At 44.9% G+C, this 23,877-nt stretch overlaps 1 protein-coding gene across 5 annotated transcripts in view; it reads left to right on the forward strand.

The window, feature by feature from the left end:
* rarga (retinoic acid receptor gamma a) overlaps positions 1–20,671 on the forward strand; it is a 41,064-nt gene extending 20,393 nt beyond the window's left edge. For 2 of the 5 annotated variants that reach the window (XM_034537639.1, XM_034537638.1), the window contains exons 3-9: positions 14,823–14,971; positions 15,357–15,498; positions 16,505–16,668; positions 16,998–17,174; positions 17,433–17,637; positions 17,824–17,982; positions 18,093–20,671. In XM_034537639.1, the coding sequence (XP_034393530.1) occupies positions 14,823–14,971; positions 15,357–15,498; positions 16,505–16,668; positions 16,998–17,174; positions 17,433–17,637; positions 17,824–17,982; positions 18,093–18,451 (1,355 nt within the window). In that variant the 3' untranslated portion in view covers positions 18,452–20,671. Of the gene's footprint in view, positions 1–1,842; positions 2,450–9,305; positions 9,324–11,153; positions 12,682–14,822; positions 14,972–15,356; positions 15,499–16,504; positions 16,669–16,997; positions 17,175–17,432; positions 17,638–17,823; positions 17,983–18,092 lie in introns of those variants that run through there. The other 3 variants (XM_034537640.1, XM_034537642.1, XM_034537641.1) reach the window with 3 other exon arrangements.
* Positions 20,672–23,877: the final 3,206 nt, after the last annotated feature.

Below are 23,877 nucleotides of genomic sequence, written 5' to 3' on the forward strand. Positions count from 1 at the left end.
TTACAAAGAACATTTGAACACCAGGGGATTGGCCAGTTTTTAGTTTCCAGGATGCTGTTTGAAACGAGCCGAAAGAAAAAAAACTAAAGAAACACAGGAAACTGACGAAAGACGAGTGTGAGAAGAATACTTGTGGATCATAAAAATGTGACTCGTGGCAGTAATGTTTAATCTGAAATGCATCCAGATCTGAACTTTTTTTGGGGGAATTATTGTGTAAGTGGGTGGAGAGGTAGAAAAAACACACTTTTAACAACACACTGTTAGCAGGGGCATCTTTGTTAGATAACAGTTTGTTAGCCTCGCTGTTCTATTCTTGCTGTCATAAAGCTTCCCCTTTATGACCCGACAAGTGTATGAAGAAACACATAAAAACTACTGATCTTGTTTCTGTTTGATGCAACAAAAGAGCTGTTAATTGTGCGAGTGAGTCTGTGCCGGTGTTTATGCATGTGTGTATGACTGCTTTAGTGAACCAGCTTAACAAAATAAACATGGGGATTTCAACCGAAGGAAAAGCTTTTAGGTCAATAAACATTTTAATCAAAATCATTCAAAATAGCCTGAAATGTGAAAGCATGGTTTATTTCATGAGACAGGAAAAAGAGTGAAGTGTGAGACAGACGAGGAGGAGGAGGGAGGGCACTGTGTGTTTATGGAGAGTGTAGCCAGCAGCACAGATTGACAGGAAATGTTGTCTTTTTTGCCTGCTGGGCTGTACCACTTGTACTGGCCTGACAGGGGAGATGAATGTGTGGGGCACACAGACTAAAGTCAATCTATTATCATATATCTCCCATTGTATCAAGCTGTTTGCTTTAGCTAGCCAGAGTCCATCCATCTGCCGAGGAACAGTTAGGACCAGTGACAGGCTTTTTTATTGACCGCAGACCGCCTATTGATTTTCCTTTGATTTACTGTCACTGTGAGGGCACTGCTATGTTTTAAATTTAATTATTTTATCGATACTGAGAACATCCTGGGTTTGAGAAAGCCAAATGTGTAATGTGGCAGACTTTTTTGGGGCTGAATGATACATTCAGGTGGCACATTGAAATGAATTACTTACACAACCACACATCTGCATCCTTGCATCTCTCTGTGTTTCTTCACAATGGTTGCTCGAAGATAAATCACAAACAGGGTCAAGAGAACCTGTGAGAAGTGTGTCCAGCACATGGTGTGTTTGTATATTGGGGGTATTTGTCTGTGTAAATGCACTGCAGGGATTGAGCAAGGAAGCCCTCATTCATCACTGTTAAAGCACTTCGGCAGCGAGAGACAGAAAAAACTGCCCATCCTCTGTTCCCTCAAACAGACAGGGAGGGAGGGATTTACCCTGGCATCTGGTTTCTGGGTTCAACCACAGCACAATGTTCTTTCTCGCTCTCTCTGGCTCTCTTTCTCACACACACACATTCACCCGGCCAGTGGCTGGACTTTAATATGGTTATGATTAGAGACGGGGGCTCAGGGAAGGGAGGGGAGGGGGCTCATATTTACTGCAGGGGAACTGGGGGAGGTGCGATGGAGGAGACAGGGAGAATGGGACACGCGGTGAGGGGGAGGGAGGGTGGGACTGTGTTTGTTTGCGTTCTGGGATGAAATATGAAACACAAAAGCACTACAGACTAACAAAAAAGCAAAAGAAGAATGGGCATATAGTGTTGTCCTCTAACCAGATCAGTTCTTCCTCGAGTGCAGGCTCTGCCGGCCGGCCCCCTCTCCTCCCTCTCCCTCCCTTCTCCCCGCTCCTCCTGGGTCCCTCTCTCTCGCCCTCCCTCTCTGGCATTCTCTCTCTCTCTCTCTCTCTCTCTCTCTCTCTCTCTCTCTCTCTCTCTCTGTCTGTCTCTCTCTCTCTCTCTCCACCCCCTCTCGGAGCGTCATGCCGAGGCAGTTGGTTCGCTCCGCCGTGTCTGGGGCTCAGCCAGAGCTGTGAGAGGCTGTTATTTAGGTCTGTTACAGCAGACAGAGAGCAGCTCACCCAAGGGCAGGGGGAGAGGAGAGAGTCACGCTCAGCTCAGCTCAGCTCAGCCAGGCAGGAACCAGATCTGCATTCCAGCTGAGGGGGAAAGAAGGGAAACTCCAGCATCGGCAGGAAAGAGCAGCAGAGGGAGTGACAACGAGAGATAAGTGAAGGCAGAGAGGGGAAGGCAGCAGATCCAGCTAGCTGTTGCTGCTGCTGTTGTTTGTTGTTGTCACTGCCTCCGCGAGTGACGTGCGCGCTGGACGCAGGGGAGGACGCAGGCAGGACCGAGGGCTCGGAGTGATTTGTTTTTTTGCTGAGGGCGGGGGGTGGGTGCCATGTTCGACTGTATGGAGGCTCTGGGAATGGGCCCCCGTCAGCTCTATGATGTCACCAGCCGGGGTGCGTGCATGCTGCGGAAGGCGAGCCCCTTCTTTGCGGGGCTGGACCCCTTCGCTTGGACGGGCAGTGCCAGCGTTCAGTGTAAGTGGCATCCTGTTTGGATTTCTTGTATGACACAGTCATGTCGGTCTCTCTCGCTCTCTCTCGCTCTCTCTCACTCACCCACACACACACACACACACACACACACACACACACACACACACACACACACACACACACACACACACACACACACACACACACACACACACACACACACACACACACACACACACACACACACACACTCTCCCTCTCCCTCTCTCTTTCTCTCTCATTGCTAGCCTGCTTACCCCTCAGGGCTCTACCAAGGGGGCTGCTGTCAGGGGCTACAGAGCAGCACAGGAAAAGACTGAGACAAACAGTCTCCTCTCCTCTCTTTTCCTCTCCTCTCCCCCCTCACAGCCCACAGCCAGTTTGAGCTGCTCAGCCATCTGAAAGAAACTCTCTGCTATGATATGATATGCAGTGTGTGTGTGTGCGTGTGTGTGTGTACTTGTGGGGTTGAGCCCATGGAGTCAAGTTTCAGTGACAATGTGTTGCCACCTGAGGTTTGACCTTGCCAGGTGTGTACTAAAAACAAAACTACAAGTATGCACAGATGAAAGAAAGAGGAAACAAATGGTGTGCTACAGGAAAAAGACAAAACACTGACACTTTAGTTCATCGTTCTTTCTTGTTGTGGGTTTGACACTACAAGTTTGGTTTCTGGTATATTTCTAATGACATGTTATTAACAAATAGCCTTTTAATATTACAGATGTTAAAAGTTGTGTGTAGCCTGCTGCAGTCCTCATAATTGAGAGGTGTGTTTATGCTTCTGGATACAATATGGATAATGATATTCCTCTGGAGCTATGAATTAATAAGTAGATTAATTATTTAATGGATAAATTAGAAATGTAGAATACATGCACAGTCTAAAAAAGCAGATGGATATTCTGGCCAGATTTCTTCTTCTTCTTCTTCTTCTTCTTCTTCTTCTTCTTCTTCTTCTTCTTCTTCTTCTTCTTCTTCTTCTTCTTCTTCTTCTTCTTCTTCTTCTTCTTCTTCTTCTTCTTCTTCTTGACTTCAGACACGGCTCTGACTATAACAACAGGCCTGTCTCTGTAAAGACAAAACTGGGGTCCATTTCCATACACTTCCAGGGGGCCACTACTGCTGTGAGAGAGCGTGTGAGAGTGGAAAAGGAGGAAGGGGAGGGGGTATGCATGGTGTGGTGGGAGAAGTGTGGAGGGAGACAAGCCAGATATGACAGTGGAACAACATTCAGGAATACAAGAAGAGATAGAGCACGGGGATAAACAGCTGAACTATGTTCTGATTTTTGGGAAGCTTTTTGGAAATTGGTTCTGATTTTTTGTTGTTTTATTTTTCTGTTTGTTCACCCTCCTGCTTTTTGTTCCTTTTTACTGCCTCTTGGGGGGGACTCATCTGTCTTCATTAATCGTGAAGACACCAGCATTTCAGTGGCTGTCATGCACACTGGCTGAGCTTTAATGAAGACAGATGCTCTGTCAGGGAAGGCCGAGGCCAGGGGGGACTCCAGCCAGCCCAGCCTGCTCTGCTTAGCTTGGGGAACTCTGATGATAACAAGATGAGATTTGTTTATTTAATCAATCAGGCTTCTATGGGTTCTCCTTTTAGCCTATTCACACACATGCATACATTTGAAAATTAGGCCTCCAGATTCCAGAAGTACATTTTTCTTTTGGCTCTTTGTTCCAGAAAATCAAAGAGATAAAAAAAAAAAAAAAGTCCTGAGAAGCTGCCCCGAGGGTAAAGGAGCTGAGTCTAGCAGAGCAGAGCAAAGTGGAGGCTGGTGTGGTGTACTGTTTCAAGCCCTCTGTGCCTAATAACCTTTGTAAACAAGGCAGCCCTATCCCCACACGAGGAGCCATAATGCCTCTCTTTGCTGAAGCAGTTGCCCCTCATTGTCCTCATCAATGAGGCTGATGAATTGATGTTTGAGTCTGATGTCTCATTAAGCCAGCCCAGCTGCACAACAGAGGGACCTGTCTGGCTCCCATGCCACTCTCACACAAGCACACACTCTGCTCTGCACAAATCACCACATGGTTTGTAGAGAGTCACCTGGCCCTGGCATGATACTCATGTGTTGTTTTTTTATGTGGAAAGATGTGCACTTTGAAGGAAATTTCATAAAAACATGGGTGTCAGGGGAAATCTTAAAATTGGTCAGTAGTTCATTTGATAATCTGTAAAAAAAAATGCAATAAAAATAACATAGTCCCCCTAAATCGTACACATAATGAGTATATCCTATTGTCCTGGCAGTAAATCTCCTGCTGTGATAAGTGTCACTGTCGTTGGCCGTTAGCCCAGGACAGTTAGAGGACTTAAAAGTGTGTGGTCAGTTTTCCTGTGTTTTTGTTCACCAGTGGGAGACCTCAATGCCAGAGGTTAGTGAGAGGCTATGGACAGTCCAATGCCAGATCTACACCATGTGTGGCGGCCTTGTCAGCTTGCTGAAAAGGAGATTCTTTCAACCAGCTTGGCTTGTGTAATGCTCTTAAGTGCCTTATACCAAGGAGCTGGTACTATATCTGAGCTGCCTTGCGCGTAAGGATAATGGACACTGATTTAGTCATACGTCAATGAGAACTGAATTAGTCAATTGCTAGGGAAGCCATTTCAGAGATGCAATGCAGACCAATTCCCTCTCAGTCAATGTTCATTTGCTTAGAAGAATGAGGCAATTACGCTTAGCAGTTCTCCAGGGTCAGAAGAAGGGGAAATATGTTTCTCTCACCAAAACACACTCGTAGTTTTTCTTTAACACTGTTTGGATATTAATTGTGGCACTTCCAAGCGATACATTCAAGAGTGACATGGCAGTAACAGATTGATAGACTGATCCATCACCTTGTGTGCAATCATGCACACACACACATGCACACACGCACACACATACATAGGCACACACGCATCTTTGTTTTACCTTAATGTTCAAATGTGAATTGAGGAGCTAATTGAAATGGGGGTATATCTCAGCAGCAATGGCAGAGAAATAAGAGCTTCCTGTGACCACTGGCACATTCTGGCCCCCAATCATTTTCTCCCTGATGGAAGTCCGCAGTTATTTCATTATAATTACAAAAGATTCAATTAAAAGATTAGAATGCCTGAGGGGGCAGGACTGGGAATAGATAGTGGTATCTTGGGTAAGGGGGTGGTGTGTGTGTGTGTGTGTGTATGACGGAGAATGGAGGAGACAGAGTACCATGGTTGCTGTTCTAATGAGGACTTGTCAGTGCTGTTATAGATACATAAACCTTGTTGATCCTTTCAAGATAATGTCAAATGAATGTGCTGAAGTTAAAAGGCTCAAGTAGTCAGCTGGCCCAAGGTCACTGAGTCATAATTGCTATGACTGATGAAAGGCCTTCACTTGTCTCTGAAAACAATTATTTCAATGCAACTAAATGAGCTGTTTGAAGGAGAAGATAAGTTCAACATGAAATGCACAAAATGGCATAAGAGGAACCTTTTCTGTTCTGTAATTCCAAAGTCTTATCGAAAAAGCACCACATTTTAGTGTGTAGTGAGTGGATACAGAGCCCCTATTTTGCGAAGCATCTCTCTGGGGAAAGGTGCACTCACACATTTATAAGTGTAGGTATTTGTATGCATGTGCGTTTCTATATCCAAAGGCTAATGTGTGTCTGTATGTGTATGCTATATCTATTCCCTAATAATACTCTATCAAGAGCAGCTGTAAAAATCCTTTTAAAACATTTTTATTATGTCTGCACACCCAATAAATTGAATCTAAAATTATAATATTAAATATGATTTATGTTAATTCTAACCACGTAATAGTTATTTGATATTTACTGTATTATATTACTTTAAACATGGAAAACACTTTCATAGCAGGAAGCCATTTTCACGATAAGGGCTCTGTGTATCACACCACCTTGCTAACAGATCTGTCTCGGCTCTGCAGTAATAGCCAAGGCCATTAATAGGCAGTGCCGCCTATAAATAAACAGTTTCAATCCCTGCAGTTGCTTAAAGTTATCTTCCCACAAGCCCCCTTTTTAATGTGTTTTTTTGCTTATGCATAAATATGATCATGCCAACTTGTGCTTGCGTGTGTAGAGTCTATATGTGAACTTCTATATGTCAATGTATGTGTGTGTTTGCGTGCCTGTTTGGCAGGCGTTCGGCACCCAGACTGCTGTGTCAAATCCAGAGACAGACAATGTGCCAGGCTGGATTCCACAGGCCTGTGTTGGAATCCAGCTCTCCTCTAATAGCGGTTTATAGCCCCTCAGCAGCGTCAGTCACACTGCTGTAAATAAAAAAAACACCTTGTGGAGGCTGAATCTGTCACATTGGACGTTCGGTCCATCTTCGTGAATTTCTTTACAAGCGTTTCACAAGAGTGCTTACGCTGAAACATTCCCAGGAATCTTGTTCAGGCTGTTCTGAGGTCACTGGGCCAACAGTTTTGCCCTTCTGTATCAGCAGAGTATATAATGTGGACCTTTTGTAATTTCTTTTATAATAGTTTTCTGGTCACTGAGTTATTGCAGCTGCCCACCCAGACACCAATGTCTGGTTGCTACTGTTGTAGCTGTTTACTGAAAACAGCTCTCTGGCTGTCAGGCACATTTTTCCTTGGACAAAGGCGTGTGTGCGTGTGTGAGCAATGTACTGTTGTGCATGTGTATTTGAGTATAGCTTATATAGGAGTGTGTGTAAGTCCGCTCGGAGCCATGTGTGAGATGAGTGTGAAGATAGCAGTTCTGTTACCATCATGTTATTGACTGACAGCTTGGCTCGAGCGTTGCTAGGGGCTCACTGTTATGAGAAGCGCAGGGCTTGGACAGCCATGCCGCGACTAGAAACCCAGACGAGCCGGACTTCCCTCCCTCCCTGCCTCCCTGTGTGTGTGTGTGTGAATGGGCTGTGTTTACGCAGCCGACAGTGTTTGGCAGGGAGGGGTGGGCGGTCGGTGCAGTACAGCTATAATCTGGGCTCAGGGGTGGAGAGTGATGGAAGAGAAGTTGGCCGAGGAAGGGGAGGGAGGCCCGCTGCTGTTGTGTTCACTTGGACATTAGTCAAAATGTGCCAATCTGCATATGTGCAACTGCCATGACCTCTTGTCTGGAAATGGTACATGAGTTCATTTTATATGCATTAGTTCATTTGTTTGTGTGCACATTTTGCCTGTGTGGTCACCGAGGGGGAACAGGTGTGTGTACGCTAACATGCTTGTAATTGTGTGCCTAACTTACTGTTTGGACAGTATTTTGTGTGAAAACATGAATGTCGAGGGAAAACTTGGATGTATGTAAATGTTTGCCTGTTTCTGTGTTCACTAGCTGATCATGTTTACAAGTGCACATGAATCCAGGTTATTGGGAGAAATCAGGCAGGAAACAGGAGAATGTGTTCGCATCTTGAAGTGGTCAGATTTCTATCAAACTTACTGTAATATTTTTTAACCAAGACTCTCACAAAACAGTTTTTATTTTTACTCGGCCTGTGTGTCTGAATTTTGCAAATATTCTACTCTACAGCTGTGAAAACTGACTAATTTATTCTAATTTCTAGTTCAGTTTTATTCAGACTTTGGATGTAATTTGACCTGTCATCCCAGTTCAATGCATTCACAGCGATACATTCCCTGTGCTGGCTCTTTGACATGCACACACGTAAAGGAAAACCGCCAATTACTACATTGTGTGCATTCTTACTTCCACACATTACTCACACACAGGCAGGTATACATGGACACAAAGAAACAAATTGGTGAAAACTAGCAGATAATATGTCCATGTCTTTACTGTAGCATGGCCTGTGATTGAATGAGTGCCTGGATTCATCAGCTCCTGCTCTGCTGTTAGAGCACCTCATTTGCCAGAAAACCTGCCAGACAGCCAGACAGACAGCCAGTTAGACAGGAAGCGATCCAGCAAAGGAGTTGGGGGCTCCTTGAAGTGATTTATGCCTTGTTCAGGAATGTTGAATGAGTTCAGGGTGCACCTCTGTTATGGGAGCTGACTCAATGGGCATTGCTGGCTTTCACAGTGACGTATTCTCTGAATGGTTTTAGTCCAAATGTCAAAATAAGATGTGTTGCCTCGTATTAATGTCACACGGAACTTCCAAGACAGAGAAGGAAATTAATCACTGTAGGGCCTCAATCTGAATTTTGCGTTATTGCTCTGACAGGCTCCACCCAGACGCAGAGATGGGCAACGTGTTGGCGTTTGGTTGTCAAGCAAAAGTGGAAAACTCTGACATGCATCGTTGCTCCACTGAACCACTCAAAGCAGAAGTTTCTCAGAGCGACTCCTATATCTGGTATGACTCAGAGTGTTGCTTCCAGTTTAAGGGGACTTTGTGCCAGTGTTGCAGTTTTAAAAAAAGCTCCCTGTACATATCATCAGGAAACCACAGTCATTTTCTAGCGTCCCTCTCACCGTTGATCTGTCCATTTTACTTTCACTGCCTTTTGCTTTTTACTCATGCCTTCAAAGTCCTTTGTGAAAAGAGGGATGAAAACTGTTTGATGAAGATGCTAAATAGATGTCTACGCCTAGGAAAAAAGCAAGAGGACACGCTTCTTGCAGTGTGTGCGGATGCTTCGGCATGTTCATTTACATGTGAAGTGAACTGTGTGTTACTACTTGTGGGTGTGCTTGTTCCTTCCAATAAGAGGTTTGCGTTTGCGTGCTTTGGTCTGCGGTGCTTCCCCAATGAGCTGGAGTGAATACTACTGTTGTTGTTTACATTATCCTCCTTTCCCCTCACTTCCTCTGACAGAGCAAGGCTGCAGCCAGGGCTGGACTACTTCTACTTTTGTAGGTTTCTATTGTTGTGGAGAGGAAGCAATAGCTATTGAACGAGCGCTAGCGGCCTTGCCAGAGACAGACAGGTGAGAGCCAGGGCTACAGATGGTGAGAGGAAGTCTGGGAGGACGAGAAACAACCTGAGGATCAAAGGACTCAGGATTTGCCTCCATGTCTCTCCTGTCCTCTCTCTCCTCACCTCGCCTGTCTGCCTGCCTGCCTCCGCTCTCTGTCTGCTTCCTCGCCTGCCTGTGAGTTGTCCTGTCTACTTGACATGATCAATGGCCCAAGCATGCGCCGGATTGCCAGGTTTGAGTTCACTCCGCAGTCACCGGAGGAGCGCTGTGTTCCTCTCTGTCTTCTGGTGGGCAGATGAAGAGTCAGCTGGAGCTCGCCACAGGGATGAGGGGGCACATTTTTTCCACAGACCTGCACTTGACTGTCTGCTGTTTTCATGCACTTGCCCTAAAAGGCCACTGACTAAAATCCTTTCATTGTACTTTAATTTCCCCTCTCATTTGAATACCTCCTTCCTCAGGTTTTGGTTCAAGGACATTTGAAGGAAACTTTATTTTGATGGGTTTGTGAGGGACAGGCCGCTTGGGCAAGTTTGTCTGTTTGAAGCCAACTTGTGTGTTTCTTGACAGGGTTGTGTGGTGCAGGAAAACGGGGGGGGGGGGGGGGGGGTGCTTGCTGCCAAATGTTGGCTTGGCCGACTCCATCAAGAAAATATCAAAAGGCCCTTTATGAGGTGCTGTAAAGAAGAAAGGGTGTTTTGAGAGCACCAGCAGACTGCAAGGGTAATTCCACTTTTTAAAATGTGCCCTGAGGATACAGGCTTATCCCACCTGCTGCCTTTCCTGCTCTGCACTGCTTGTACACTTTCTTCAGGGGAGCTATAGATGTGTGTGTGTGTGTGTGTGTGTGTGTGTGTGTTGGCAGGAGTTTGTGCACCATGTCACGTTGTGTGGGTCTCAAGTCTAGAGTTTTGTCATTTGAACTTATATAGAACTATGAACATATGCCAAAACGCTCTACTCCTTATATCCATCTGGTCTCAGATCTTTTCTGTGCATCATGTGGGTTTACACAAGTGTCTATCTCTCTCTGTGTTTCATGACTTTCTGGTGTGTGTGTGTGTGTGTGTTGATGTCTGGTTTCTCATTACTTGCCAGCTTTATGTGTTTTCACCGCTCAAACCTGAGCAATCTCCTGGTCGACAGCCTAGTTTTATCATAGACCTTGTTTTAAAAGACAACTTAGTGGGGCCTCTTTACAGGCTTGTGAGTAAGTGTGTGTGTGTGTGTGTGTGTGTCAGGAGTCCAGGTAATGAGCTTTCTGACAGCTGTTGAAAGGTGTTGCTACTGCTCAGCACCTTTTTAATGAAAGCATCCCCCCCTCTTCGTCAACACACACACGTACACACATACACACACATTCCTCCGTCCCTCCCTCCTTCCAGCGTTCGACTTCCACACCCTATAAACCATTTCTTTCTCAGTTGTATGGAGTTTACACTGAGTGCTTGTGTAACTTGACACAATAGAGACTTGATAGACCTCCCATTTAAAAGCATGCAGGTGACTCAACTGTGTGCAACAGAGCTTGAACAGAGCAGCAGTATTATTCGACCTGTGGGAAATGGAGTCACATGTAAGAAGATGTAGCAGTGAGGGGCACAGAGAAGTATCTAGAAAAGCAGTGACGGAGATCCTCCGGAAAGACTGACAAGAGGAAGGAAACGAGTCGGTTGTGTAGGACCTTGTAGCAGAAGCCTCAGAGGGATGGCAGGAAGACGTGGGCAGAGAAGGAGAGTGAAACTCGCTGGCACTACTCACAAGGGTGTGGTACTTTCTTTTCCTCTTTTATGAAGCCCAGTTCTTCATAGAAACCTTTCAGTGACGCCTGTGGAGCTGTAGCCTCTGCCATGGGGTAAAGGGCCAACGGCACCCTCAAAGGCCCCACCTAGTGTGCCAGCAAGTCTTCCAGCCCACTGTTCACTATCCTCTCTCAATCTGCTCCCCTTCTGCCACTGCTGTCTGCCCAGTGCTCACCCCTCTTTTCACAGTGAGCTACTGTGTGCCTCTCTCTCACACACTGCCTTCAAGTCTCACACACTCTTTTACTGCTCAGTGCATTCGACAAGAACACGCAAGCTGTACAAGCTGTTTAATGAAGGTAGAGATGGAGACAAAGACCCCACATGCCTGTGCTTGCAGGTTAACACAGACAGACACACACACACATACACAGAGGGATATCTTTTACCAGTGGAGCTCACTATAGCGCACTGTTACAAATAGTGCCGCATTTGCAAATCAAATCGAGGCTGCGGAGAGTGGGCAGGGCCACTGGCTGGAGTTGCAGACACGCAACATAAAATCAGTAATCAGTATTTGTCACTCACTCATGTACTTTAAATGTATGGACACTGTCCTCACATAGCCTGTGCATTTGCTGTCACATGCCAAGGCTAGATTCTGGAACAGCGTCCCGGTGAAGATTCAATCACACCAACAAGTCACGTAGACAAAATCTGCAAGCCTATTGTAAAAGAATACTTGTCACCCTGCCAGAATGTCATATGCTTCTCAGTTAAAAAGGAGTGTGTTGCAACACAAAGCACAAGCTGCATAGTCACGGCCTTTGCTCACATACATTAGAAACACACCCCTTTCCAGTTGAGTGAACAACAGGCAGCTTCAGTGTTACCAGAAAGTCTCCGGATTTTCTTTATTATCTCTTCCTATTCATTCCTTTTCTCTTCCATTGTATCTGTTGAATCTAAAGGGATGTCAAATGGCCCAGTTGACCTGACCTAGAATTTAATGTAATTGACCTAGTTGAAGTCACCTTCAGCTGAACAGCTATTTCTGTCGTGTGCAGTTACATTTCACATCTAATGAGGTTGTTGAGAATGATGTACTGTGCATCCCACTCACGCTGAAGCACTTAATGCAGGGGAGGGAGGATTGTTGTGTAGCCAGTGAATATTATCCTCCTGAGTGCATGTGTAGTTTGTAGCCATTGAATGGTATCTGTGTGTTTCTGACCAGAGGATTAGGCCTGGTCAGTGCAGCTGGGCCACTTGTGCACAGATAGCATTGAGAGAAGGGATTAGGGAGTAAACTGATACTTAGCAGGAAACGAACAGTGGCTACTGGAAACTCAACTATCCCTCCTTCCAGCCTCTCTTATCCTCTTCTCCTCCCCCAACAACAGCAGCCACCCACCTATCCCAGTCCTCTCATCTCATCCGTCCGTCATCGACTCACAGGCCTCGGCCGGCGGATTGTCATGCAAATGGTGCCCCAGGCCTCGGAGCGCTGATAAGGAGGGCCTCTCATTTCACAGTGCTTTGTTTTCTAAACAGTGATGAGCTGAGTTGAAGGAGACTGGCGAAAGGGGCTGCCTGAAAGGGCTCTCTCACTGTGGCGCCCTGGGGTAAGTGGTGGAGGGGATTTGGATGGACCAAGCTGAATGAGGCAAAGTCTGGGATGCGGGTTCAGGAGTCATGTTCTCTGGCAGGAACCAGGTTCAACGTGTTGATGGAGCCTGATGTATTTTCTCTCTCATCGCTGTCCGAGTTTTCTTCAGGATGGCCTTTCTCTCTTTGGCTCGCTTTCTTCCTCCATTTAGACGGTGTCAGTCAGTGTTCGTTACTTGACGCCACATATGGTTTGTCCTTTTCTAAGGGGTTGTCAGCACTCGGTCTGGAGCCTCATTTGCTGCTGTTATTATTGCATAAACACAGAGGTTCATGGTACGTTCAGAGGGTTTCTGCTCTCCCTCTGACCCTGCTGCTTTGTTACATTCTGGCCACAGAGATATGAGAACTGCTGTAGAAACATTCATCGGGTGTACACTTCAGGTTTTCGATTGATTTGCACGTTTGGCTTCGGGATTGCTCTTTAAACTAATGGAAAACAGCTTTGCCTCCAGCAAAGTAAAGCTTTCAAAGCAGGAATTTGAATGTGGATTCTGAATAATGAAATATAAAAATGCATATAAAAAAACAGATGTTTGAGCAGCAGGCAACATAGGAAAACAACGTTTAGACATATTTCTGTTACTATCATTAATGAGGTAGGAGCTGGGCAGTCACAGCAGCTGCAGCAGCAGTGGTATTAATGGTCAGCTTGGTCTTGAACAAGACTTGCCCTGAGGAGCAACTGTGTCCTCTCCTCCCCCTTTCTCTGTTTTTGATCAAATTCCTCTTTTTAGTCCCCCCTTTTTTTCGTCTTTTTGAAGTCTCCCCTCTCTTGTAAAGCCTTGGGTGTCAAAGAGTGTGTGTGTGTGGGGGGGGGGTTGTAGGTTAAGTTTAGGTTAACCCTTGAAGGTGCAGGGGGGAGGCGGGGGCAGTAAAAGTTAGAATTTTAGAGCCTCCCGGTTTTTTATTTTATGATTGGCTTTTTTTACGGGTTGGGAGCTACAGCTGGTGGTGTGAATAGCTGCCCAAGGTGACCGAGTTCCAATAAAGTGTAGGCCAGCCGGGCTGGGGCCTCCAGTCCAGCCATGGGACCACCTTTTATAGGCCGCCTTACGAGTCTAGGCCTCTATTAAAACCTGGCAGGGCTGCACTGAGGAATTTAGGGCCAGGAAACAAGAGAAAAATAGGGTTTGTGTGTCAGAGGGTGGTGGGATGCAGAGTTGGGGGTTGAAGTTTGAGGGTAACTAAGGGTGAAAGTTGAAAGAGCTGTTGCTAGGTAAGTGGACGTTCAAGTGTGCAGCATATGGATTCCATACTTTCCCCGAGCAACGTGTGTGTGTGTGTGTGTGTGTGCGTGTGTGTGTGTGTGTGTTGCAGCTTATGTTCCTCAGGGGAAGTATGGAATCCATATGCTGCACACTTGAGCAGCAGAATATATTGAAGTTTAATGTACTATAGCAAATATGTGACTCAAGGTTGCACTGACGTCACACATGTGTTCCAGTGCAAAGGGTAGCAGGAGAGCTTTTTGTGTGTTTGACATTTGTCTGCGTGCAAGATGTCATCATGAGTCTGTGGAATGAGGAAGAGCCAGCTTTGACTCTCGGCTGCAACAGCTCACTCTGTTACCTGGCCTAATCAGATAAGCTGTCCATCAACAGTGCTCTTGCTTACTGCAGTACAAACAGTTGCATCTCTGCTGTCAGACAGTCATTCTTCCTTTTGTTTCTGTGTTCACACGAAACAACAATCTCCCCAAACATGCACCTGAGTGTCGCCCCTAAAGGTGCCTGGAAATGGAAACAGTTGCCTCACACTACTTCTGTTTAACTCTTATCGTATCAATTATGTCCCAGAGAGAGTCAAGCTAATAAGCAGTATGTGATAATGTATCTCAATCCACCTCCAGGCCAACTCAACGTAATCGTTACTTAGGATCTCCGGCTGGCAACACAAATCAAATGGAAACGGAAATGCTGTCAGCTGTCATATCATGTTTGAATGCAGTTGAACACACTTGCTTATCCATATCTGCCGCATTCATAGACGGCACATAGAGTGCACATTTGACATTTATGACTTGCCGTAGGACAGGGATCATGTGACAAATCATGTGCTCATGTGCTCCGCTGTCTTTTTTTCTTCTTCTCCATAGCGGTGGAGACCCAGAGCACCAGCTCAGAGGAGATGGTACCCAGTTCTCCGTCTCCACCTCCCCCACCTCGTGTCTACAAGCCCTGCTTTGTGTGCCAGGACAAGTCCTCAGGGTACCACTACGGAGTCAGCTCCTGTGAGGGCTGCAAGGTGAGAGGAACCTGCCAGAGCCCTTTGAGCTCAGCTTTGTCTTGATTTATTACAATAAGAGAAACGCTGGGTTGCAAGAATTAGTTACCTGCCTTTTCATCAAGATAAGAAGGAAAGGGCTTCATAGGCAGTCTGAAGCTTAGATCGTAGTGGGGAAAAATGGAATAACTAAGACGAAAGTGAAAAGACCCAATATGAACATTACGAAGATTAAAAATACTTTATGATAAGAAAGTTTTTAACTTTTCACCTAAAGATTCAGGTTAGAAAAAAAGACAGGAAAGAAGACAAACCTTTAAATAACACTTCCTAAATTTGATGACTTTACTATAACACACACTCTCTCTATCTCATCCCTTTTGTCTTTTGCTTCCTGGTGCTCCAGGGCTTCTTCCGCCGCAGTATCCAGAAGAACATGGTGTACACCTGTCACCGAGACAAGAACTGTCAGATCAACAAGGTCACACGCAACCGTTGCCAATACTGCAGGCTGCAGAAGTGCTTCGAGGTCGGCATGTCCAAGGAAGGTGAGCCCACCTGGACTGTAGTCCCAAGAGATAGAGAAACCAACTTCCAAAACTTGGATATTCACTCACATGTGAATATCCACACACACACCCACACGGACACACACACTGTATTACATATACCGAGTACCTCGGAGACATTGGCAAGAAGTTGACTTGGCTCAGATCAGATTTCTTTACCACAGGAAAAGATCTGACCTGATTCACACAGTGTGAATATATTGAACTATTAATGTTCAGTCAGAGACTCTGGGAAACTATGCAGCAGAGAGGCAGAAGCAGATGATGAGCCAACCAGGGGTGGTGATCGGGGCGAGGCTGGGCACCGTACCAATCATATGACTAATCCCTTTACAAAATGATTTCTGACTTCCTGTTTCACAACAGAACCTCGCCCCTCTGGTCAGCACAAACACTGCTTTCATTCATAACGACAACAGATCAGAGAACACCATTTTCTGTTTATGACAAAACTCATGGGGTCCGAACTTATTCAGTGTACTGGATCGAACACACAGTTGTGACCTGTTTAGTTTGACCTTGTGTGTGTAAGTGGCAGTTTCTTGCCCTTTACAGAGCCTGTGGGACATGTATGTGGGTGTAATGTTTGTGTGGGATGTGTGTTAAGACCGGGATCACATTGTGCCTCTGCTATTACTGGATATCCTGAGAGGAAGGAAAGTCGGGGAGGGGGAGGGAGAGGAGGCCGAGAGTGGAGAATTGGCTTATGTGCACCAGTCAAGTGGATAGAGAGATGGACAAGGAAGAGAGCGGGTGATAAGAAAAAGACAGCCAGTGTCCGTCCCTTGCTAAAGGAAATATGTTAATACTGTTAAGAGCAAACCTCCGTTGCAACTGAGTTCTTTTTTCCACTAGTGAGCCTGATTTCCTTGACAAGCGTGAAAGACACAGAGCGCTGGCTGTGGATGTTTTTACATGTGATGGTAGATAAATAGGAACATTCTGTGTCGCTGATCAGTGTTTCATCTTGTTTTTCTTTAAAAAGCGGTGCGTAATGACAGAAACAAGAAGAAGAAGGATGTGAAGGAGGAGTTGGTGCTACCAGAGAGCTATGAGCTCAGTGGAGAACTCGAGGAGTTGGTCAATAAAGTCAGCAAAGCTCACAAAGAAACCTTCCCGTCACTTGGCCAATTGGGCAAATATACCACCGTAAGTCACACACGCACACGCACACGCACATACCCTAGACCCCTGTAAACTGGCAACATTCTTCAAGCTATGCCGTCACTGAGGGCTCCCAGATTGCATGCAAAGATGTAAATTCACCGTAGCTTTCCCAACATAGTAGTGGTTTAACTAATTCAGTTCCCCATTAAGCCATCTGTGTGGCCTCTGAATGATTGATGCAACATGTAAATGTTTTCTTCACCCCCCCTTGATTGATGTTAAATGTAAATTAGGCTCGGACACGCTCACCCTTAATGCGGACAGGGTTGTACACCACCTCTGTAACAATATACTGATATGTGTGTGTTCAGAACTCCAGCTCAGACACCCGTGTCCAGCTGGATCTGGGTTTATGGGACAAGTTCAGTGAACTCTCCACCAAATGCATCATTAAGATTGTGGAATTCGCCAAGCGGCTGCCAGGTTTCACCACCCTCACCATCGCTGACCAGATCACTCTCCTGAAGTCGGCCTGCCTGGACATACTGGTGAGGAACCTTTGTCTTTGTTGTTCCCTTTTGTCCTTTATGCTTGCTCTTTTCTTACAAAATCAGCTAGGGGGAATACTTGCATCTGGTGGTAAAAAGTGGTAGTGCAGGAAAGTTTGCCCACTTGATCCTTGGTGTGAAACTAGTTAAACACACGTGACACTCTGAGCGGATATCAATGAGTTGAGCTACTGCCAATAATTCCCCATTACATACATCCTATTTTTGATGAAGTTTTCCACCTTCTTGTGCTCACAGATGCTGAGGATCTGCACACGCTACACTCCCGAGCAGGACACTATGACCTTCTCAGATGGCCTGACTCTGAACCGAACTCAGATGCACAACGCCGGTTTCGGACCTCTCACAGACCTGGTGTTTGCCTTTGCTGGCCAGCTTCTCCCCCTGGAGATGGATGACACAGAGACTGGCCTCCTCAGTGCCATCTGCCTCATCTGTGGAGGTACTGCAGTGTGTACACACTAACAATATCAATCATAAAGGCCAAACTGGCTTTAGTAAATCTAAATATTACTTTTTGATATGTAAAATTACTTAAATTATATTAGAACTTTCTTCAATTCTCTCTGTTCTGTACATTTCTGGTACATAATAAAGAATACAACGTGTTTTCTGCACACTTCATCAGACCGTATGGATCTAGAGGAGCCCCAGAAAGTGGATAAGCTGCAAGAGCCTCTACTTGAGGCTCTGAAGATCTACGCCCGCCGCCGCCGCCCCAACAAACCTCACATGTTCCCCCGCATGTTGATGAAGATCACCGACCTCAGGGGCATCAGCACTAAGGGTTAGTTTGAAGAGAGTAAATCCAAGAACACATTCTGTTTAATTTAATTTGTGTGGCAGGGAATAAATAACATTATAATAATTTATCATTGCCATGTTCTCTGCTTCCAGGTGCAGAGAGAGCCATCACTCTGAAGATGGAGATCCCAGGGCCAATGCCTCCTTTGATCAGGGAGATGCTCGAGAACCCAGAGGCCTTTGAAGACCAAACAGAGGACAACGAGAGCCCACCACCTCCGCCACCACCGCCACCTCCACCACCAGCCAAGGTCAAGCAGGAGGCTGAGGATGAGGACGACAGCTGGGTCACAGAGAACGGCAGCGAGCCGTCGCCGGAGGAGGATGAAGACGACGATGACGACGTGGGGGATGAAGATCGAGACAGGGGCTCGGACAGTGATGGGGAGCCCTGGGGTGTTCTGGATGCCATAGATGGGTCAAGGAAAGGCATTGTTGGGAGGGCGCAGTGAACAGAGCATTTCAAACATAAACACGCTCATGCAGGTTCAACCACACACACACACACACACACACACACGCACACACACACACACACGTATACACACACACGTATACACACACTCAACCATGCATTGAGACAAACAACACAACCTCACTCACTCTCCCACCTCAACAAAATGCTGGCCTTCCCTCGTACTGCACATCACTGTGTCCTCCACAGCAGAGCCTTATGTGTACAGACACTTCTAACTCAGGCCACATGGTCCATGACAAGTGAACGACAGAAAAACCAATTAACGGAGAGATGACAGTAAATCTAATGAACTCCTGGCAGTTGCTGTGACACACCGAACCTCTTTGAGAAAACTTCATGTCTCTTTTTCTTCCACTGTTGTTGTTTGTATCGAACAAGGGGAAGGGCCAAACCAGACACCAGAACTGAGCAGTTGATTCCGATGGATTACAACAAGCACATTTCTCAAAAGACAACAAGAGTACAGGGCAAAACCAAATTGAGTATGCTAATCTTTTGTTTTTGTGGTTATTGCTTTTGAATATTGTTTTCAATTTTACTTTTCTTTTTTCAATTTATGAATAAGTCCATACATATCTATATACCATTATATTTTTGTCTTTATTTGTTATTCTGGTTTTATATATGAATCCTTTTAGACAAGTTTTTTTCCATGAAGAGCTTTCCTGAGAAGATATTCTGATGGAAAGAAGGGTAATCAGAACTGGCTGGGTCTTCCTTATCAGCTACATATGCTTCGCTGGGGATTTTTGGGGCACTTTGGCTCACTGTGGATGTCAGTGATAATCAACCCAGAGGACTATTGTTTTGTTGCAGTGACTTAATCAGTTTCTGTTATCAGGGAATTGGCATTATTCTCGTTGCAGCCGACTAATGCTGTCAGTGCTGAAAGTAAGTATCTTTGTGCCAAAGTTAGGAAAAGTCATCTTGGGAGCATGAGTTTGACTGCTGGCCGGGACGCCATTCACCATCCAGCGATCCTCACAGCGGCACGGTCACTCACACATGCACTAACACACAAATGCACACACAAACATGCAGGTCATACACACACTCCGCTCCCATTACCCTCAGCTGTAGCAGATACCTGGCATTGAGTACACTTGACCGAATATGTAGCACTTTTGTGATCCTCTATTCAAGTAAGGCCACATCTCGTCCGCCGAGAGTAGAGCGACTGTCTGGGGGCTTGTATTTCCGTTAGCATGTCCAACTGATGACAGCATCAACATATACAATACAATCAACCTTAGAGCACTCCCCAATGATGTCAGTTGACGAATGCACAATTTCAGCAAGGACAAAAAACATCCATACATAGCAGAATCAACACAGCGATCAAAGACATATGCAAGTCGAAAGCAGGAATCTTCATGGAAGACATTTTGGATTCAGACTCAGGGCTTTTCAGTAAGGACCAAACTCTCGCTGCATTCAGGCTCGCTAGAAACAGGCAATATTTATGTGTGTATTCTTGACTCCATTTTGATCAGCGCAACTCCTCTGCGTGTACATAGAAGGTGACGAGTTTGAGAATCAGCATGGGTGCCAGCCTGACTCTCCCATAGGGGGACGTTTCATCGTGGTCATCGTCACTGCCCCGCCTGTGCTGGTGCTGGCATCCAAGCAGCAAACTGCCTTCTCATCCCAAAAGCCATTATATCGTCTTGTCTTGTGTACATTCTCACTCCTTTAATGAGCTGTGGAGGATTTTGTGTTCTCATGTATCGTTTCTTTATTGCCAAAATGTCTCAGAGCGTGGCTGGTATACAGTACAGAGTTTTTTTTCTGTCTCTCTTTGAAGCAATATGAACATTCTTTCTGTAGCGGCGAGAGGTCCCATCTTCTGGATATGGGCATGTCTCTTCAGTTTGTGTGTATGCGTGCGGGCATGTGTGTGTGTGTGTGTGTGTGTGTATGTGTGCAGGCATGTGTGTGAGTGAGTGTATGTGAGAGAATGCTTTGACATGTTTTGAGTCATTGGATGAATGACCACATCCCCTCTCTCTCTCTGCTGGGCTGTCATGATGTCAATGATGGTAATGCAGTCAGAACTTTGAGATTATGTTGTTTCATGTTTTTGTTTTTCAACATGGCCAAGGTGTTGTCCACTCTCTGTTTATGTCAACTCTTGTCATACAAAGAAAAGCCATATAAACAGTAAGAGGCACAATAAAATACTTTTGTGAGATTACTGGACTTTTTTTATTTATTCTATTGTTTTGCACAAAAAAAATAAAAATGTTTTGTATGATCAGAAATTTCACTTCATACAAGAAAAGATGAAGCACACAGTCCCCTGAACCTGTACTGTTGTAGCGTTGAGTGAATTAAGCATTTTACAAGATATCAGTAGAGGGAGCTCTTGCACTGTTGTGGAAGAGGTCTGCCAGGTCGTGGAGAGCTGGAAGCATGCAGAGGCTAATAATTCACCCTCCTGCTGAACAAGGACATCAGATAAAGGTCTGCTCCGAAGATTTGTTCACTGGGCAGCTGGAGGTAGTGACAACGGCTATAGTTTTGTCTCACATATAGAGGGGTTCAGAATTAAAAAAGTGAATCTGTCTGTTATGATTTATTTATTGCATTTTAGAAAGGTGGACAAATTAACAGAAACAAATGCACCTTTGAAAGATGTACACACCAAAATATTTAAAAAAAGATAGATCAGATAGGATTATTGTATCTCAATTTTAGATACATTACATGAAACCGATACAACCAGTCAATGAATTGGTAATTTTTTAGTAAAGTTTATGAAAAGATGCCAAACTTCTAAAATATTATTAATATGAGTATGATTGTTATTATTATTACTAGTATTATTGTTATTATTATTGATAAGTATGAGAATAACAATCATACCCGTATTAATGAAGCACTATAACAAGATACAAAGTGCTTTACACAAATAAAAAACAAACAATAAGCAAACAATAAGACATGCTGCTTTGTATACCCTTGAATACCTTTTGGGTTTGGACATTTGAAAGCATCAACCTCTGCTCTGCAAAGGTGTGATGGGCTGCTTCAGACTAAACCATTAATCAAAGAAATTAGAAAAACATGATCATGAAAATAAACAGTTGCAGCCTCAGTGATCAGTCATGTTCTTTCAGGGTGCTGCTTCAGTACATGGTCCATCACGGTCTCAGATTTTATTAGACTCATGCGATATTTGATCTTGTCAAAGTATCTTGGATCCAAAACTAAATCTGGTTTGGTAATGACCTGTGAAATGTGAAAGGACATTGCGGCCTCAAACTCAACTCAAAGGCATCACATTTGCCAGAATACATTTGAAACAAGCAGGTGAATAAAACAAGAAAAACCTTAACGTTATCAGATTCCTTATAAACGTCACCAAAAATCACAAGTTACACCTTGGTTAGAAACGTTTTATCTTAAGTACATCACCGTCACATCCTGATGAGGAACAGGAACTCTTTTTCAGCGTACCAGTGTGGTATACTAATGTCTCACCTTGATTTTATTAATAGAGAGAGAGAGAGAGAGAGAATCAGAAGAGGGTGATAAACAGAGATGAGATCCTATCAATTATATGATTACTTTAATTAACTATCATTAAAGACAGATCAATAACACCAGACTCGAATTAAAATAAGGCCCATACATTATCCACTATTTTACAAGGAACAATCAAATGGCCTCATATACTGAGCCCCTGCTGTTGCCATGGGAACCTATGGGAGGATTTGGGTGTGCTTGGGGAAATTTAAAAGAGCCGGGCAAGATTTCTATATACTCATCCTTCCATATCACTGATGCTGGATTAACTAATTACTTGAGTTAGGAAGGCTTATTGACTGGAAATTGGAAAAAGAGATGGAAATGTGTAAAGAAAGGCCCCAGGGGGAAAAGGTATAACTGTACAATGAATTAATAAAGGGTAAAAAGAATCTCCCTTGTAATATTCTTGCAGCCTCAGGACATCAATTATTCATAAAAAATTGTAAAGAATCCATAAAAGTAGGTCATGAGTGCGGCATACCAAAGAAATTAATTTGAATATTTAAACACAGAGAGAGCACATCCACCGAGTTTACTCTGACCATGAACAAACTGCCGGGATAATGGAGGCTGGCTCCTCAGAGTGTGATCGGGAGGATAAAGCTCACTGAACCCAAGTGCTCCTGGCAGCAGTAAGGGAGGAAGGGCCTGGGCTCGGGGTGTGATAAAGGCAGAGAGTGGAGGTGCATGTGACCTGGGTTTGATGTGATCAAAATAAACTGTGGGTTCTTCCTGTACACCTAAATATATGTCTACAATACACAAAGGTCATGTGTCATGTGCTAGATGCAAGGAGTTGGAAGCTGGGTCACAATGTGAAGCAGCACATCCTTTTCAATGCGTCGCCTGCTTGGTTCCGAACAGATAAAAGGGACAAGTTTGACATTTGTTACATATGCAGCCAATCCACAGAGGGTTGGGAATCAGTCAAGGGAAGAGAGGAGAGGTGAGGGGAAGGTGAGAAACGACCATAAATTTAACACCTTCCACTCTGTGAGCAGAGAGGCAGGCGGGCGATCTTAAAGAAAGGGTAATGGGGAAAGTGATGAAGAAACGGGTAAAGGTATCTATGACGAGAGTGAGAATGGAGGGTGCACCAGCCGGAAGGAAGAGGGAATAAACAAGGCCAGGTAGAGGAAGGGGTGATTTGGGGAAGGGGAGTGAGAGCTGGGGAAGGCGGGTGTCGGGGGTCATAAAAACTAGGAGATGTGTTCTGGCCTCTGGGTCTTCATATCTTTTACATTTCTAATTAAAAGAGATAAAGAGTGAGGGAGTCATCAATCCCACAGTGATTTCCCAGTTAAGGTTTTAGAGGGGGCTGTAAACTAGGCCGCCCAGCATCATTGATTTTATAATTAGCTATCGTCACCCCAGACTTAAGATGGAAGGAGTGTGGTGGAAGGAGCTTCAAACTTAAAAGAGGGAGCGGGAGAATGCCGTAGGAGTGGGGAGGCACAAGGATGAAGATGATGAGGAGGTCAGGCCTGAGGGGAGAGTGCAAGAGAGCCAAAGGTGAGCGGAGAGAAAATTCAGCATGAGAAATGTATCTGAAACAGGCAATGAGCCAAAAGGGGATATAGGTTATATAGCTGTGTGAAAAGAAATGGCATAGTTAATTACCAGTGAAATGTCATGTGTGGATCAAAATATTGCAATGATCTTTTGCCAGAAAAAGACACATTAGATCCAATAATGGATACATAAACCATTTTATTACACAGAACCCCACCCAAACCCTGTTACATGAATGATAAGAAAATACACGGCAGTGTACATATGGGATAACCTTCACACACAAAACTTCAAAACAAACCATAACCACTGGAGCTTTATTGCAACCGGAGACGATGTCCTGACGAGGAGCACTCG

The sequence above is a fragment of the Cyclopterus lumpus genome, chromosome 7, assembly GCF_009769545.1.
Source record: "Cyclopterus lumpus isolate fCycLum1 chromosome 7, fCycLum1.pri, whole genome shotgun sequence".
NCBI classification, from domain to species: Eukaryota; Metazoa; Chordata; class Actinopteri; order Perciformes; family Cyclopteridae; genus Cyclopterus; species Cyclopterus lumpus.